Raw genomic sequence first — 18,466 nt, 5'->3', positions numbered from 1 at the left:
TGAGACATCACAGTAGAACTGGCTGGCCCGGTCCGAGCAGGGGTCCATCTAGCCTGGTATCCAGTCGCTTGACTGTCGTCCTCAGCCAGTACCCAGGGAAGTTAAGTGTCATTTCCCCAGATTCCTGTCCCAGTCTCCAGTTGCTTTGTGGTTCAGGGACTTTGTGAGCCAGAAGTTTTGTGTTTTGAAACTTCTCCTGTTTTATTTTTTTTCTTCCATGATTTAGTCCAGCTGCTTTTGAACAAATGTCGTCTTCAAGATCCAAAATGTCCTAGGATGATAACCTCCATGGTTTAAATAATTAACTTTGGTTTGGACATGCCATCTGCTTGTTTCATTTGATGCCCCTTAATTTTTGTAAAGACGGTGAAAAATTACTTAGACATTTCTGCCATATTCAATTCCAGTAGTTTCTCTCTGAGAGTGAAGTTACCTACTCTCTTTAACGGCTTCACAGAGAAGCCCCTCTCTACCTTTGGCCACCCTTCTTACCCTACCTACCTCACACCTTTGGCAGTCCTACTATATTATTTTTGTGTAGGGATGGACACTGCACACAGCATTCAAAGCGCATATACAGCGACATGCTTTCTAGTTTGTTTTTTATTCTCTCCCTAACAATTTCCAATACAGCGAGTGCTTTTTTGGTCTCTGCAAGATCTCTGGCTTTAGGCACACAGCAGAGCACATCAGAGCCACAACATCAGTAATTCCAGGGTCTGTTGCTCTTTACCAGCAGAATAGAAATGATGAAAACAGAGCGACTTAGGTTTTCAGGGTGGGTAAGCCTGATAACCCATGCCTGGTGAGCTGCTCAGAGGTGGTATATGAGCTAGTTCTAAATAAGTTAATTTGGATACTGGAAAATTGTTGCTCTTGGAGAACAGAGCAATTGAAGTCTGTGGGTTTTGCATGCTATTGTTTCATTTCTTGAGATGACTTTTTGCTTTACATTGCACTACGAAGCGTGGATCCAAGCATTACCTGACAGCTCCCTGGCATTGATGCTTCCTCTAAGTGGAAGGACTTGAGGAGGGTATAGCTCTTTCAGAAAGCAGAAAGTTGCTGGAAAGTTATCCCTAGTGTTACAGAAAATGACCTCGAATACATAGAGCTGGAACCCTGAAAAGGGTTCCCCTAAAACTGGGGAACCTGTAGGAAAAGTATCACACTGAATGTAAAATGCGCAGGTATTGAATTGAGCACAAGGAACTGGGGACTTAGCTTGTTGGAGACTTTGCTTACGCTAAATGAGGATGTGTTTTTTGATTTAGCCGGAAGGTTAAATCCCATATGAGCATCCAATCTCTCTTTGAGCTGGAGATCGTCCAGCACTTTAAGTAGGTGACTGCGACACATAGTGCCAAATCTGGTGTCAGTTTCCTAGAAATGGCTGAACACAAAACAGAGGTAAAACCAACCAACCAACCAACTCAGATTATTTTCCATGTGTGATATGGTTAAACCTTTTTGCAGTTCCTTTGGCCATTACCATGTCAGAAAGTCAGAAGGTACTGTGAAACTTCAGTGTTAAAGGGGGGTGCAGAAGTTCGTTGAGGTCCTGAAGAGACTCATGGACTCTAGCTGCTTTAGATTGCTGAGACAATTATTGCTGGGTGAAAGTCAAGTGGCAAGGAATGGGTTTTATTATGTTTTCCCCCTTTTCCTTTCCAAAATGATGATGTTCTTAAACCTTAGTGGAAGCGTGACTGCTACGTTGAGCTGGTATTTTAGTATAACCACTTTTGCAATAACCATTTTCACAAGTGCAAGACTGCCCTTTTGCTAGATACAGCTCATGGACTCGGGAAAAGCATCTCCATTTGGTAGTCAGTTGCTTGCAAATAGCGTACTTGCTACTTAAATTATACGAGACTCGGAAGAGTTGTGAAAGGCGGGACATAGATGCTGAAAACTTAAAAAAAACCTGCTCTGGCTAAAAATGAAATGCTTATATACCAAAAAGTGACCTTCTTTTGTTGTTGTTGATTACTTTACAGTTGAAGAAAGGTGTTGGATTACCTTTTTGTTAGGGCAAGTATTTTCCGACGACAGCCGGCTGCCCGCTGCGGCCGCCGCCGCTGAGGACGACGCTCCACGGTCGGCGCTGGGGCCGGCAGCGGGACGGCCGTGCCGCCGCGCAGTCAAACGGCGAACGGCGCCGCCTGCCGTTGCGCGGCGAGAGCCTCGCGGGGCGGCACCTGCTGGGGCTCCCCCGGAGCACCGGCTGCGCCGCTCGGTCCCGGCGTCAGGCGGCACCGGGCCCGCTGCAGGGGGCGGGGCCGGGCCGGGGGCGGGGAGCGCCCTGGTTGGCGGCGGGCGGCTCCGGCCCTCTCGGGGCGGCACGTGGTGCGGGCGGGGCGGCGAAGAGTGGGAAGGGAAGCGGCGCCCGCGGGTGAGTCTCCCCTCGGGTGGGCCGGGTGCGCGCGGCGGTTCCCTTCCCCTCTGCTATCGCCTTCCGCCGCGCCGCGGCCCTGCCGCTCCCCTGGCGGCTGCCGCTGCCCCCCGCTCCCCAGGCCCCGCTGCGCACCGGGCCCGCCGTGCCGCCCGCCACGAGGCCGCCGGGGCGGGGGGGGGCCCCGGGGGCTGCGCCTGAGCCGGCGGCGGGTGCGGCCTGGCCCGGCCCGGGGGCCCGGCAACGCGCTGGGAGCTGTTGTGGGGCGCGGGGTTATTTGGGCCGTCTGGGTCGGTCCGGGCGAGCGCGAAGCACTCGCAGGGCAGCGGGGCCCGGCTGCATCTTGCTGTGAGGCGCTGTAAGTCAGGCCCTTGTCTTCCTGAGACCGCTCGAAGGTGGTCAGGGCTGTCGTGTTTGTCACCCTGCCCGGGCACCGGCCTGGCTGCCCAGCCGGGCACGGGCACGCTGCTCAATGCTGTCGCGCTGCCTGGGGAGGAGGGCTGAGGCCGCCTCTTTTTAGGAGGAAATAAAAGGAATTAAGCTTTCTGATCCCTATCAACTGGGACTAGATCATAGATCAGGGCATTTTATCAGCATATGTCAGTATGCGGAGGGAGGGTGCGAAGAAGGTGGAGCCAGGCTCTTTCCAGTGGTGCTCAGTGCGGCAGTCGGCACAGGCTGAAGCAGGAGGGTCCCTTCGAACATCAGGAAGCACCAGATGTGGTGTAAGGGTGCCTGAGCACTGGCACAGGTTGCCCAGAGAGGCTGTGGAGTCTCCATCCTTGGAAATGTTCAAAAGCCACCTGGACGCGGTCCTGGGCAGCCTGCTCCAGGTGACCGTACTTGAGTAGTCAGGTTGGACCAGGTGAGCTCCAGAGGTTCCTCCCCACCTCAGGTGTTCTGTGATAACGAGCTCATAAGTCAGTGAAACTGTCGTGCGTGGTAAGTTGCCATTACCTTAAAGAAGAAAAATAACTTGCTGTCTGTAACATCCATTATAGTGAACACGGATTGATAAGTTTTAAAGAAACAGAACTGCTTTGCTACATAGTTCTGACTTTACATTAATAAAAGTTACATGAGTTTTGAACCGTAAAACAGAGCACGAAGTTTTGCAGTGCGATTTCCATGCTTCTGCATGATATTTTTAAACTCTGATCCAGGGACATGCCACAGACTACATAACAAGTGCAGTAAAAACTCTAGTGAGGCAGTTTGTCAGTCATCCAGCAAATCCTGAAATCCTGTTTTCTATGTGTTCTATTTTGTGCCATGAAGTCTGGGTGAATTTTGGACAAAATGCTTGAAGTAGTTGAAGTTGACAAAATTAAAGAGAGCTATTATTTTGAAAAAAAAAAAAATTGCACAGAAAATGCAATAAACATTATTTCAGGACAGTGAAAAGACCATTATCATAGGAAGTGTTTGTAATTATGCTTTCAAAACAATGTGTTTAAAACCTGTTTGGTGTTTTTTTGAGCAGGTATCTCTTAATCAGCTAAAATGGTTTTAAAGAAGAAGAAGGAAATTCAGGTAGATGCGTTCTTTCTTGACGATCAGCAGCTTGAAAAACTTCAGAGTAAGTGTGGTGTTTTTTTCTGAACTAACATTATGTAATTACTTTTTCTGTTAGTAGAATGCATTTGAGTAGCTACTGAAATTGATTATTTTTTTTTCTTGTTATGTTTTCTTTCTGGTGTTTTTGTTTTGTGGGTTTTAGGTGTGTTTGCTTTTTTGTGGTTTGTTTTTGTTTTGTAATGACAATGACTTCTTACCTTGGCAGAGTTAAAAGAATCTTTTAGAGCACAGTGTCTTTGCTTTGAAAGCTCTCTGCTTTGTATTATCATTGGTGTGAAGGTGGTAGAAGGTCCTACTTGTGATCCCCCTTGCAGGCCTGTAATTCAGTGCTACCTGAAGTACTAGCCTTAATATGTGGGATAACACTGAATTTCAAAGAACCACAGAATGGTTGAGGTTGGAAGGGATATCTGGAGATCATCTTGAGTGTATTTTCCCAGTCTTTGTATTTTCTGTAGTTAACTTGATTTGAAGATACTGTTCAAATGCTCATTTATTTTGTGGTTGGTTTTTTTTTTTTAAACTTCCAGTGATCTTTAAAAAAAACAAAACCAAAAATTAGTAGTACAAGATTTGTATACTGAAGTTACTATGAGGTGCTCCTTGCCTTCTAGTGAGCACTGGTGAGGCCACACCTGGAGTGCTGCATCCAGTTCTGGGCTCCCCAGTGCAAGAGAGACATGGACATGCTGGAGAGAGTCCAGCAAAGGGCCACTAAGATGATGAAGGGCCTGGAGCATCCCTCTTACAAGGAAAGGCTGAGAGAGCTGGGACTTTTCAGCCTGGTGAAGAGAAAGCTCAAGGGGATCTTACCAATGTGTAAAAAATAGCTGAAAGGAGGATGTAAAGAAGGCAGAGCCAGGCTTTTTTCCATTTTGAACAGTGATGGGACAGGAGGCGATGGGCACAAACTGAAACACGAGAGGTTGCCTCTGAACATCAGGAAACACTTATTTTAATGTGAGCGTGACTGAGTACTGGCACAGGTTTCCCAGGGAAGTTGGTCAGTCTCCATCCTCGAAGGTATTCAGAAGCCATCTGGCCATGGTCCTGGGCAGCCTGCTCCGGATGACCCTACTTGAGCAGTCAGGTTGGACCAGATGACCTCCAGAGGTCCCTTCCAACTTTAGCCATGCTGTGATTTTGTGAAACTGGTCTTCATACTGAAGATGAGGTCTACTATTATATTGCACTGAAACTTGTATTTTTTTTTCATTCGTTAGAAAAAAAATTTGGTGTAAAGGTCTTGTAAGGTGACTTAAGGGATTGTGGCACCAGTAGGTTTACTGGAACAGGAAAAAACCCTAAGAATTAAGCAGTGATTTCTTATTATAAATTATGTATTGTTTGTACTGCTTATTGTAATTCCTTTCTAAAAAGAGACTCGTCTTCCAAATGTAGGGTTTTCAAAGGCTGAAGAGCAAAACCTAGCATCTCTGCTTCTGCACTGCGCACAGCTGAACAATGGCATCCAGCAGATCCACTGTATTAAACAAGTAAGACTTCACTGTTGTTAGTGTAGTTTTTGGTAACTGACAGTGTGTCGTGCACTGTTAATGGGAAATAAAATTCTAAAATAAACTTGTGGTGGGTTGACCCTGGCTGGATGCCAGATGCCCACCAAAGCCACTCTATCACTCCTCTTCCTTAGCTGGACAGGGGAGAGAAAATATAACGAAAGGCTTGTGGGTCGAGATAAGGACAAGGAGATCACTCACCATTACCGTCACGGGCAAAACAGACTCGACTTGGGGAAATTACTTTAATTTATTACCAATCAGAATCAGAGTAGGATAATGAGAAATAAAACCAAATCTTAAAAAACACCTTCACTTCACCCCACCCCTCCCTTCTTCCCGGGCTCAACTTCACTCCTGATTTTTTTCTCTGCCTCCTCCCCCCAAGCGGCACAGGGAGACAGGGAATGGGGGTTGTGGTCAGTTCATCACCCGTTGTTTCTGCTGCTCCTTCCTCCTCATGCTCTTCCCCTGCTCCAGCGTGGGGTCCCTCCCATGGGAGATAGTTCTCCACAAACTTCTCCAATGTGGGTCCTACCCACAGGCTGCAGTTCTTCATGAACTGCTCCAGCGTGGGTCCCTTCCATGGGGTGCAGTCCTTCAGGAACAGACTGCTCCAGCATGGGTCCCCTGTGGGGTCACAAGTCCATCCTGTCAGCAAACCTGCTTCAGCGTGGGCTCTTTTCTTCACGGGTCCGCAGGTCCTGCCAGGAGCTTGCTCCAGCGCAGGCTTCCCATGGGGTCACAGCCTCCTTCGGGGATCTACCCGCTCCGGTGTGGGGTCCTCCACGGGCTGCAGGTGGATTTCTGCTCCATGGTTAACCTCCATGGGCTGCAGGGGCACAGCCTGCCTCACCATGGTCTTCACCACGGGCTGCAGGGGAATCTCCACTCTGGTGCCTGGAGCACCTGCTCCCCTTCCTTTGCTGACCTTGGTGTCTGCAAAATTTTCTCTCACATATTCTCACTCCTCTCTTTGGCAGCAGTTGCGCAATTGTTTTTTTTTTTTCCCCTTCTTAAATCTGTTATCACAGAGGTGCTACCACTGTTGCTGATGGGCTCAGCCTTGGCCAGTGGCGGGTCTGTCTTGGAGCTGGCTGGCTTTGGCTCTGTTGTATGTAGGGGAAACTTCTAGCAGCTTCTCACAGAAGCCACCCCTGTAGCCCCCCCAGGCTACCAAAACCTTGCCACACAAACCCAAAACAAAACTCTATAATGTTTTAAACATTCCTGGAAGCAGGTAAAAAGCAGTTATTACTGCTGCATGTGCATTGGGTAGAAATGTAGTTCTAATACTTAAATTAGCAAGGGCTGAAGTTATTAAAGATGATGGAAGGCAAGTGATACCAAGTTTCCTATTATCTATGTATGTATTTTTGGTATCAGAGGTGTTCTTGGAACATTATTCAACACCTAAAACTTAACAGGATATGGTACCGGGAAGACAGTTTTGCACCATATGCTTGGATGAGAGGGAATTTTGCCTCTGTTAATGACGAGGGTATATCCAGAGTTTTTATTGATCATGTGTTCTGTTGATTATAGATTATGCCATTGGTAAAGAAGATGGATCAAAACTCAGCATGTGATCCCATGGTTAAAGCTTGTTTGGATGTTTTAGGAGAGACGTATTTTTCGCTGGGTGCGAAGAATCCCTTGAAAAAAGTATTAGCAAGGTAAAAAATTAGATAGTAAGCCTTCTTTTTTTTTTTTTTTTAAATGCTCTCCTTAACTAGAAGTCAGTAATTTGTTGTGCACTACAAATTGCTGTAGTTTAATTATTGAAAATTTGTGAAACTAATATATGAATATGTTTTTCTTTCCTGCCTATTTAAAAATCTTAATTATAAATAATACAATATATCACTGGATAAATAACTTCAAAGTGAAGTATTATTTTGATCTGTTTCATTACTGGAAAGAAAACATAGTGTGTAATTAGCACTTTGAATTTTAAAATCCAGTATTAGAGTAGAAAGTTAAAATACTTCCGTTTAAAAAAAAAAAATCTCAACTTAGACAAAGACAAGACTGTTCAGAGGAATCATAACTAGACTATGGTTTCTTGTGCCTATTTTTATTGCAATTAAGTTTTTCTTTTGCAAAATTACTGTTGTAGTTTTTAGTGAATTTATTACAGCCTTAACATTTTTAAAGTACAGTGCTTAGCTGTCTTAATTTCTACGTCCAAAAACATTTGTTGTCCCCCTGAGAGAAGCAGGGCTTCCGTCCTGTATTTGGTTAATGTATAAATGTGCATGTTTATTTTAAAACAGAATATGTTTTCATGCAGGAAGCAACATCTATCTATTATTGGAGTTTTAGCTGACATGGACTTAAGTCAAGTGGATATTTAACACCTCGGTGTGAGCTAACTGATCGTGCTGTTTCTTACTGTTGCAGTTCACTAAACAGCCTCCCTGAAGAGTTTATGACATTAGCTGTACAAAGCTTTGTATGCTGCCTTAGGGAAGAACTGAAAACCACAGACATATATTTGTACAGAAAAGTACTGGACAACCTTGCTTCCTGTATGGAGGACTTCAGCTTAGGTACAATAACGTTGAATATATTGTCTTCTTTTTTAGCTTGCTTGATGTTGGTTTACATCTTGGTGCGGCACCTAATAGTAATGTTTCCATCTTTATCTATGTAAAATAGATAGTATTGGCTAGTATTCACTAGTTAAAATGTATTTTCTTTCCTCTAGGTAGAGCAAGTATTAAGAACCTGTTTGAAGAAGGTAAAGTTATATTTACAGTAAAATAAGTGTCACTGAAGTTTATTGGGGGGGAGGGTTGTGTGTGAAGAAGTAACCTGAAGTAGGCATAAAGATCTATCAGATCTGACTTCCTCCTAGTTAATTTTTAATAACTGGTACCCTCACATGGTACTTTTTTGTCAAAGACTTTCCCTTGATTTGTACCTTTAATTACCAGGGATCAGTCTTGCTTTGCTGAGCAGCCCTAGATATAAATCTGAAAAGGTACCAGTGAGTGATTCTTAAAGGGCTGGGGGAGGTGATGCTACTTTACGTGAAGTGTTCTCTGTGCTCTGCCTCATGATGAAGTTGGATGTGGTAACGCTGAGCTGTGAACAGCCAGTCTTGACTATAGCAAGCCCAGGCCTACTGTGGCAAGAATTTTGTTTGGCAATAATTTGACAGAAGTCTGATCTGCTGGTAACATGGGATAACTTGATGTATTGTGCTCTCAGCATGCACATAAAGTTCAAAGCTTCCTGTGGACCTTTTATTGCTGCTCTGTCTTTAGCTCTTGGTAATTTCAGCTTTTCATTGAGGAACCAGAACTCTCAATACCTTGCGGGATTGGGCCAAGTGGGTTGGAAGCTCTTGGTTTGTACCAGGTTGTCGCAAACCAGCTTGAGACTTTGCTTTAGCATTGCATCTTTGGATCTGCACTGTAATTTCAGTTTAATTTGTTTATAGAGTCCAAGAAGCATCACTATATGGATAACTGTTCATTGTGTCTGGGTATGATGTGTATGTGTGATTGCTTTGCTGGAATTTTTCTGTTCTATTTCTCTTTCAAATAACTTCACACCATAATTATTTTCACTAGTTCTTCAGTTTCTGCAGAAGTCGCTTCTTGACATACAGGAAGAAAACAGGCAAGTTAATTCAATATAAGCTGTATTTTATCTGTTTTTATGTCACTCTTGCAAGATAATCTGGTATGTTTGGAATATCACTTTAATAGCCATACATTGATTGAAGATGGGAATGTCATTTTACAGTGATACATACTTTAAACAAAAAATAGCTGCTGATGGGTTTCTTTTCTTTCGTGGCAATATGATGATACAAAATAAGAGGGGAAAGGAAGAAAATTAAAGGTGGTAATATTTAAGGCACCGATACTTTGTTCGAGCTACTACTTTTAATGGAGGCCTTTGAGTTGTGGTTTTGCTATCTGAATTGTGACTGAACACTGTAATTAATAGATACACTTCTTAAAATTCAAGTAGAGTAATACTCTTCCACTTCCCATGAGTACTGATATTCTGTTTAGTCTGTCACAGTAGTCATCATTTAATATCTTGACTTTTTCCAGCATTGCATAAAGTGAAGCCTCTTCACTGTGGTCTCTCATCATGTACCCAGAGGAGAAGGGTGCTTAATGGAGTGTTTTGTACATTGAAAGTTTACATGTTGTCTGTCTTCGTGTTAGGAGATAGTCGAATCATATAAATATGCTTTGCGCATGGAGGAACTGCTTGAAAAATGAGAAAGGAGCAGCACTGTTCTGTTGGTCTTTTCGGAAAGTTTCTGGAAAAGTTAATCTCTGCTCAGGCAGAATCAAATGAGTGAAAGCTTGTCACAGGAACCTGCAGAAACCATAGTAGAATTTGTCATGTTTGTTAACTTCATTTTAAAACACTGCTGCTTGTTTTCCTATAGTTACATGTCTGGTCAAATCAATAAATTAGTTTTTACCATTAATTCTATCTGAAGCTGGCAGAATTTAGTTTTCTGGGGATTCTGGTGAAGAATGGTTTTCATTTCTTTTTTGTGTGCATGTCTGTCTGTTTGGGTTTTTTTCCCCAGAAAGAATCATGGAAATAGTATTGTTCAGACTCAGTTGATGCACGATTTACTGATAGCCATTAAAGTTTCAATGATGCTTGTACAGAAATTACAAGAAAATATCCAGGGAAGTCTTTGGAAACACCATGAGTCTTTTGTCTGGCAAAGCATGTGTAGTTTACTGAAAAGCTCCACAAACTTTGTAATGGATGGTAAGTTCAGTAACATTCAAACCCAAATATTTTTAAGTCAGTCTTGTTGTCTTTAGTAAACACAAATTGTACCCGTAAAAACTTGGTTTAGCTTGAATGGGAATTGAACTGCTGAAATTAATGGGAGTGGGAGCAGTAGTAGGTCTTTTGGCAAGCTGTGATTTGTAGATCATAATTCTGGAGTGTACTTGTACTACTACAAGAAAGCAAAGTAAGTGCCATTACTAATAATTTAGAAACTAACAGAAATACTTTTGAGACTCACCGAATGTCTGTGCCTACCAAAAAGGTATATATCTGTATGAATTATGCCTGTTAGAACTAATTATTGGTGCACTATAACTAATTGTGTTTACTACTTATACAGTAGAATTTAATATATATATCAGTAGGCTTTGCCACAGTCCTCCTTTTCTTGCTGGGCAGTTCTATATTTTCTATCTGTTAAAAGGTATTAAGAGTTTCCTATTACACTAGAGTATAAATTCATTAATACTTGCTATCCACGGGGACACTACAGATTTGTGATATACAGCTACAAGTAGTCTAGGAAAATTCAATACCGTCTTTATAATTTTGATACATAGTTCTAGCACACAAAGTTTGCTGCACTCTAATGTAAAATATCTTTCTCTGCTGTGTAGAAACTCTCCTGCAAACTGTTCAGAATACCTCAGGACTGGCCGTTATTCTGTTTACTAAAGCTATGTATGAGCCAGTTGAATTACCTTCCTTGGTAAGTGTATTTCTTCACTACAGACTGTGAAATGTAGTGTCGTTATTCGGTGCTACCAGTGTTGTTCAGAGGCTTTGCTGATGTGGATAGCAGGACCTGTCAACCTCTGTATCAGTCTTGTGCTGGAGTGCAAATCCTTTATTGTTTCCTTGCTGTATGAAATAATAAAACCAGGTTTTTGAATTTGAGAAAACAATGTCCAAGAAATCTCTTCAGATCTTCTAAGATTTGCGGTTTTGCACAGAATGGCTTTTCTCCCGTGCTGAGATACTGTAATGGGTGTTATTTTGCTGTTACAGGTCAGTGACTTGCTTCTTGGGTCAATGAAACATGCAAGCGTGCCAGCGTGGTTTGTGAGTAACTGTGGGGCTCTGTGTACGGAAGAACTCCCTGACCCTGTCCTTCTCTTTCTTTGCCATGGAGCACTGGCTATGCTGGAATGGAAGAATGGCACCATGGGTGAAAATGGAGAGAAACTGTTATTAGATATCGCATCAGTCTTGTTGTCATTGAGTTCAGAGTAAGCCTGTGTTTTGATTTGTATTGTTTCATGTTTGGGACGAGGGGGTTGATCTTTTTACTTGTATTTTTGCACGGCTCATATGGTTCTGGTAGAGTATCTCTTTGTTTTCGGTGTAGTGATACTTGTTTCTGCCACAGATCATGTCACCTCTTTTAATATAGTCAGAATAACTCTGTAAGTTTGAAAAATATAATGTCTTGATATTACATAGATAGTTCTAGGTTACAATTTTCTCTTGCATGCTAAAATGAAATTTTGTTTTTCCACCATAAGTGGGATTAGTTTACCAAATACCTGATGTTAAGGTGTGGCAGCATCAGTTGTTATGTAGACAGATAAATTTTAGTTTCAGGACATCACCTCCTATGCTATTAAAAGTACAGAAGAAAACAAAGTGTGCCAGTGACTGGAATACCTGAAGTAAGATGAGTTTTAATTTTTTTTTTCTGCTTGCAAGCATTGACTGCTTGCATCTAATGGACTACCAGTACTATTGGATAGGAGAATAAAACGTGTATTCAGTTCATCCTTTGTTCCTGCCTTGGAGGTCAGTTTTGTAATTTTGCTTTTGCACGTATGGTACCCATTTTTATGGGTTTATACGGCAATGAAAGTTTTCCTTGTATTTTAAAGGAGCATGCAATAACATAATGCCACTAAAATATTAGCATGTGGATATTAATTTTTATTTTTGTTTTTAGAATAGCAAGTGTAGTGGTTTGTCAGGGTTTTTTCCCCCATGTTTAAGGGTTTTAGCTGTGACCAGATAACAGCATGTCAGGTGACTGAGCATATACTTTGCAACATCCAATTCATTACCTCCTTTTTGCATTAGTTCCTTTTCTTCAATGAATGGTTAGTGTCTCCTTACCTGTTTTAGTGTGAGGTAAACTAATGTGATAAATAATTACTTGAAAATAAAAATTAAAAAAAAAATTGACAAATGCAAATAATGAACTTTTTTGTTTGTTCTTTTTAAAAGGTTAAGAGAGTCATGTATGGCAACGTCTTTGTCTAGAATCCTTGCTATTTGGACTAGTTCAGCACTAGCTGTCCTTGTTTCAGGCTCCCCAAATCTAAAAATCAAACTTAATGGGAACTCAGATATAATTGGGAAGCTACTGGAATACATTTATACACACTGGGAACACCCTCTGGATGCTGTTAGACACCAAACCAAATTGATATTCAAGAATCTTCTTAAGATACACCGAACCACCATTACTGGATACAGTGAAAAATCAGACCCATTCTTTGCAAGGCTGACAAAGCATTTACTAAGCTTGGAATGGCACGTGAAAGGGAAATACGCTTCTCTTGGCTGTCTTGTGGAGTGTGTGGGCACTGAAAATATACTGCAGTTGGACAGAACAATTCCAGCACAAATCTTGGACGTGATGAATGATCAGTCTCTTGCACCCTATGCTAGTGATCTTTTGGAAACCATGTTTACAAATCACAAAGCTCATTTTACTTCGAGGTTTCAAGAAAGCGCCTGGATTGACCAGTGGCATGACATCTGGGTTTCTCCTCTTCTTGTAATACTGTGTGAAGGGAACCATGACCAAACTACTTATGTAATGGATTACTATTTACCAAAATTGCTCAGATACAGCCCTGAGAGTCTGAGCTACATGACTAGAATTCTTCAGGCTTCTGCAGATGCTAATCTTGGTAAGAAAATAAATACTGTATTTGTAATAATGATTTTAAAAAAAAAAACAATCTCAGAAATGTGATTTCTGATACATTATTGTTAAAATTAATTTGGGAGAAAAATTCCAAATGGTTATTATTGCCATTAGTATTTCAAGGTGGAATTCATAATAGTCATAAGTGTGTCTTCATGCCACGAGCAAATAATTAGTATTCTAACTGTGGGTGCCTTATTGTTCTCTTTATGTGCCGAGCTTTGTTACATGTCAGTATTTTTTCTACTACTTTTCCTGTTCTGCTATTATTTCTTACATAGACATGTCTGATAACAGGGCTTTACAGATCAGTTTTTGTTGCAAATACGTGGATACAGGATTTATGATTTTCTTGTAGTTCTTGACATAATTGGGTGTAATTCTAAAATAATGGCTTGTGAGACATCAGAAGGTTGTTTTTCCATATGACATGTTGAAGAAGCAGCTTTTTGGGTACCAGGCAATTTAAAACTAGTTGAATCTATGACAGACTGTCTTTTGCAGTTTATGGGATAGAAAATAAGAGGGGGGCTAGGGGTCATGTGTTGGATGTATGGGCAGTTTCTGACAAGCGTTGCAATTAGTACATTGTTTACTGTGTTAATCGAACTATAGTTATTACTGTTTTTCATTTTCTTTAGGCTCTTGCAGTACTAGGGGAGCTCTCGGAGCACTGATGGCATGCCTGAGAACAGCCAGGGCTCACGGACACCTGGAACTTTCAAATATAATGAGCAATGGTCTTGTATCCATTGAATGTATAAAGCAGGGTCTAGTTCATCAGCACAATCAGGTAGAGGGACAACATATTTTTTTTGTCTTTAAATTAGAATAATTGCTTTGATCCTAAACACTGTGCTGTCATTGTTTTGAAGCAACAACATCACAGGTGTCTAACTCTCTTATGGTTAACATCTAAATATCTTTCAGGTTTGCATTGATGCTTTAGGTTTGCTGTGTGAAACCCATCGTAGCACGGAAATTGTGTCTACGGAAGAAATGCAACTAATCCAATTTTTTATTATGTACAACTTGAACAGCCAGTCTCCTTCAGTAAGGCAACAGATATGTTCTTTACTGAGAAAGGTAATTTAAAACTATAAACTATGTCCAATGTGCTTATTATGTTAGTTATATAGCATTTAAAAAATAGAGTATGTTACGAAGTTGCTCATCTGAAAGAGCAGAGGCTCTAAAACCAGAACTATGTTGTATGTATTGCGCAACTGAATGTTGATTAAGTCATTGCAGGCAAGGATGGCTTAAACAAAAAATTGATAGGCACAGTAACTTGATCATGAATGGTAGTTAGCATTACTTAACCTGTCAGCATATGCATGCTTTACCAATAGCAAAGCAATGTGCTGTAGAGTAAGCAATGAACCTTGTGTTGCCGTTCTTGTGGACTAAGAGCATGCTTATATAGACTTACCAGACCTCCGGCAAATTCACAGTCACTTTATCAGCCTCAGCAACCTGACTTGGAACACAAGGTAGAGGAATATTAAGGGAACAGCATGACATGTGGCTGTGCTATGATAGTCTGCAGGGATTGAGTGTGTCAACATTGTGGAAGTTGCTGAGGTCACATGTTGATCATGGTAGAAGGATATGGATAAAATGAGGAAACCACGTATGTATAAAGAACGTTTTGGAAGATGTTAATGGCAAAAGAAAGCAGTGTGGAAGGAGAAAATAGTTTATATGAGATGGGGGAAAACTGAGGGAATAGGTTTGGCAGAAACAAAAGAGAAGTCCATCTCTTTCCATTCTCGCCTGGTGCAGACTGAGGAATATGAGATGGAAAAACTGTGTTAGAGAGAGTGTAATAAGAAAGGAAATTATACTAGTGGGTAATAAAAGAGCTGGGGGAAGCACTCCTGAGGTGAGTCAAACTCTGAAAGAGACACTGAAGCTATAAAATTATATGCATTAATTGAGCTTTTTTTTATAGAGGAACATATGTCCCAAAGAAAATGGGGAGGTGGGAGGAGAAGATTAGGCATGAATTTAAGAAGGAAGATGGAAGAAGGTGTCGGAGGTGCAGAAGAAGGGGAAAAAAGCTGGTCACAAGAGATGGGGAGCAAAAAACTTGGAGTGGAGAGAGAAGGATCTGTTTTGTTTTATACTGTATATGAACTTTTTAAAAATTACAAGAAATATGATCTGGAAAATAAGCTGAAAAGCCCCCTTTCCCTTATTTAACTGTCAATGATTCTTGCCTTACCTATGTTTTGCTTTTGTTTTAAAAGTTATTTTGCAGGATACAGGAAAGTTCCCAGGTGCTTTATAAATTGGAACAAAATAAAACCAAGCAAGAGTTACTTGAAAACTCAACTAAAAGGCATCCTTTGAGGATTTTGCAGCAATATAAAGTAAGTTAGACTGCTAGAGATACAGATATAAGAGGTGGTATAGCATTTCTGAAAGAAAATGGAAATAATGCGATGCAGAAGGAAGAAACCTGTAAAGCAAAACAGTGCTGAGGACCTTGTCCACTCAGTATGTACTTACGCAAGTTAATTTTGTCTAAATGTACTGTTGTTTCATGAACTCAGTGCCCATTAGTATTTGGAGGGTATCTTTAAAGTTAATTTTGTCATAAAGCAATACAGGTTATTTTCTGAGGGGTTGCTCCATGATGTGAACTGAAACAGCAGTAAGTGGGGAATGACTGGAGATGTACCCCCAATCCAAACTAAAATTTTCAGGTAAACGTCTTGTCAGCTGCTGGCAGTTTAGTAGCAAGTTTTAAATGATGTGCATTACTTGGGCTTGAAATAGAGATCTGTTGAGCTTCAGCCTTTTTCTAGCTCTCCAGAATGATCAGTGAGATAATGAATGACAGAGCTTTAGCACAAAGGCTTCTGTATGAAGACTTCTTTTGTATTTGTCCTTTTTGCCTATTTGAAGGCTCACATAATCAGTTTCTTTATGTTAAACTGTTTCTTGTCTTGAGTTCTGCTTTTCTTGTTCAACTAATTTTCAAGGTTTTGATACAATGGCCATCTTTTTTAAAATAAAACATACGATTGTCTGGCCTTCACTGTACTCTAGGAAACAAGAAATTTGTCAGTACTATGAAGGTACGCCTCCCATTCTTCCAAAATTAACTGTAATGTCATATTTTTTTGGGTAATATGTAAAGCAGAATGTCCTGGATTCAGTTACTAGGACTTTTGTTTGTAGGGCAGTGAGTAAACTGGCTTAAATTTTTTTCTTGTGATTTTTCAGGATTTCATGTCATCTGTATGTGACAGACTTTTTGAGGTACTGTTTCCTGGGTCATCACACGCAACCAGATTTTCTGCACTAACTGTTTTAGGATCAGTAGCAGAAATATTTTCTGTTCCAAAAGGTGAGAAGCCTTATCTATAGGCTGTAGCAATGGGAGGTACTGAAGAATATTCTTTCATGCCAGCTAATCAATTTCTGTCAAAGTAAAACAGTATTCTTAGTCCTTAATTTCTATGGCATTTCCTGTGTCGCTTTCATTTTACCTGAAGGAAGGATAGCAAATTTTATTGGGAAATGGAATATTGAAGTAAATGCAGATATTCATGGCTTGTTGAATATCTTTCATAAGTTGGAATTTTCTTTCATAGCCTGTTTTTTAGCAAGGTTTTTCAATGAATTTTTGTTATTATGAAGAAAACTTTTGGACAAGATTCATGTAGTTGATAATTTTACCCCCTTTTTCTGTGCTAACCTCTTGATAATACGTAATTTAAAACATTGAGACCATAAAAACTCTTGATGGAAGAGGCTTGCATATGCTCATGATATTATACTAAATAAGGAAGAATTTAATTGGACAGGTTATGATGTTGTGCTGCAGTTACTTCAAATTTTCTTCACAATGTTATGACAACCCCAATCCAAGAAGTATTAGAGCCTTGGAGTATTGATGGTCTTGCTAAATCTTGTCTCTGGATCATGTGGCCAGCATAAAAGTATGTTTTCAGTCTTAAATTGTAACTTTTTTTTTAAAGAAATGAAACATATAAGTTGATTTTGAGAGGGAAGAAAAAATGCCTTCCTGGTAGATCTTTTCTCAAAACCCCTGGTAAATCATGAACACAATAATTTTATTATTATGAGTTTTTGGTATGTTGTTGCTGCCTTTTTTTAATAGAAAGTTTTATTGAGAGTTGCTTATAATAGCAGCTTTAGAATTTCAGAAGCCAGACATTACTTCTATGAAGGAGATATAGCTGCTGTTGTGTTCTGTTCTGGAATGTGGTGCACTTGTTTACATCTTAAATTTTCTGTCTTTTACAGCATTAGGTCAGTTGCCAGAAGTCATGACTCCTTTAAATCTAAATTAAAAGCAAAAAATTATAATGGCTTCCATTTTAGGGGATTATTCCTATGACAAAAAGAACCCAAAAAAACAAACCCCAAAACACACTGAAGGTTTTTTAAACCTTTTTTGAGAAGAATTATTTTCTAATATTACATACCTCTAGGAAAAGAATTTTTAAGCACAGCTAAAATAAAGGTTATTTTCAATGCTGAATTTAATGTGAATAAATGGGATTCTGGTTTTGGCAATTAGTTACTTTCTGTATTACTGAGAGTAATTTTTTGGATATGGTAACCTTCTTTTTTTCCCAACAGTAAACATGGTATTTTAAAATCTATTAAGAAGTAAGTAATATTAAGATAATGCTTTAACTAGAATTTTATTTTAATGCTGCTTTTAGTATAGCTAAGCAAAATGTGAATGCAGTGCTTATTCTGGAAAAAATTACAGTAAAGCCATGTAAGGCATTGATTTCTTTGAACAGGCCAGGTACAAGTTTTTCAGTTGGATCAGGAGATTGATTCTGCTCGTGTCCGAACTTTGATCCAGTGTTTTGCCAGTACTTTTGAGGAAGTAAAAGTTCTGGCATTTGGGCTTTTGATGAAACTACGTGATGTTGCATTTAATTTACAGGTATGTAATTAAAAATAGTTCAAAGGGAGTAATTTCGTGAAAGATGCATGTTCTATATTATACCAGGTACTTGGGTTAGGTACAAAGCATAATTCCTGAAAATTAGAAGTCTGTCCAAGTTGCCTGCAGTAGTAGTGTTTGTAGCTAGCATCTTTTATATATTTTTACACAGCTTCTGCCCTTACCTAAGGAGGCTTGTTTCACTAATGGACGAAGGAGTTTGGGAAGTTCATGGGGTATAACTGTGAACTATCAGAGAAACAGTTAATGCAAGCTCCTTGCTTAGCTGTGACTTCCCTTTGTAAATGATTGAGGCGTTTTGAGTTGTA

At 40.4% G+C, this 18,466-nt stretch overlaps 1 protein-coding gene across 1 annotated transcript in view; it reads left to right on the top strand.

The window, feature by feature from the left end:
- The first annotated feature begins 3,898 nt into the window (after positions 1–3,898).
- The window catches only part of THADA (THADA armadillo repeat containing), a 166,465-nt gene continuing 151,897 nt past the window's right edge, over positions 3,899–18,466 (top strand). Inside the window, exons 1-15 of the mRNA XM_059835931.1 lie at positions 3,899–3,974; positions 5,375–5,469; positions 7,036–7,166; positions 7,894–8,042; positions 8,201–8,233; positions 9,072–9,124; positions 10,062–10,248; positions 10,893–10,984; positions 11,284–11,504; positions 12,490–13,189; positions 13,809–13,991; positions 14,129–14,284; positions 15,451–15,573; positions 16,433–16,556; positions 17,989–18,137. Coding sequence (XP_059691914.1) covers positions 3,899–3,974; positions 5,375–5,469; positions 7,036–7,166; positions 7,894–8,042; positions 8,201–8,233; positions 9,072–9,124; positions 10,062–10,248; positions 10,893–10,984; positions 11,284–11,504; positions 12,490–13,189; positions 13,809–13,991; positions 14,129–14,284; positions 15,451–15,573; positions 16,433–16,556; positions 17,989–18,137 — 2,472 coding nt within the window. The remainder of the gene's footprint in view (positions 3,975–5,374; positions 5,470–7,035; positions 7,167–7,893; positions 8,043–8,200; positions 8,234–9,071; positions 9,125–10,061; positions 10,249–10,892; positions 10,985–11,283; positions 11,505–12,489; positions 13,190–13,808; positions 13,992–14,128; positions 14,285–15,450; positions 15,574–16,432; positions 16,557–17,988; positions 18,138–18,466) is intronic.

This window comes from Gavia stellata, chromosome 2, assembly GCF_030936135.1.
Source record: "Gavia stellata isolate bGavSte3 chromosome 2, bGavSte3.hap2, whole genome shotgun sequence".
Taxonomy (NCBI): domain Eukaryota; kingdom Metazoa; phylum Chordata; class Aves; order Gaviiformes; family Gaviidae; genus Gavia; species Gavia stellata.
Note: the sequence above shows the minus strand (reverse complement) of the source record. Positions and strands in the feature narration are given on the sequence as shown.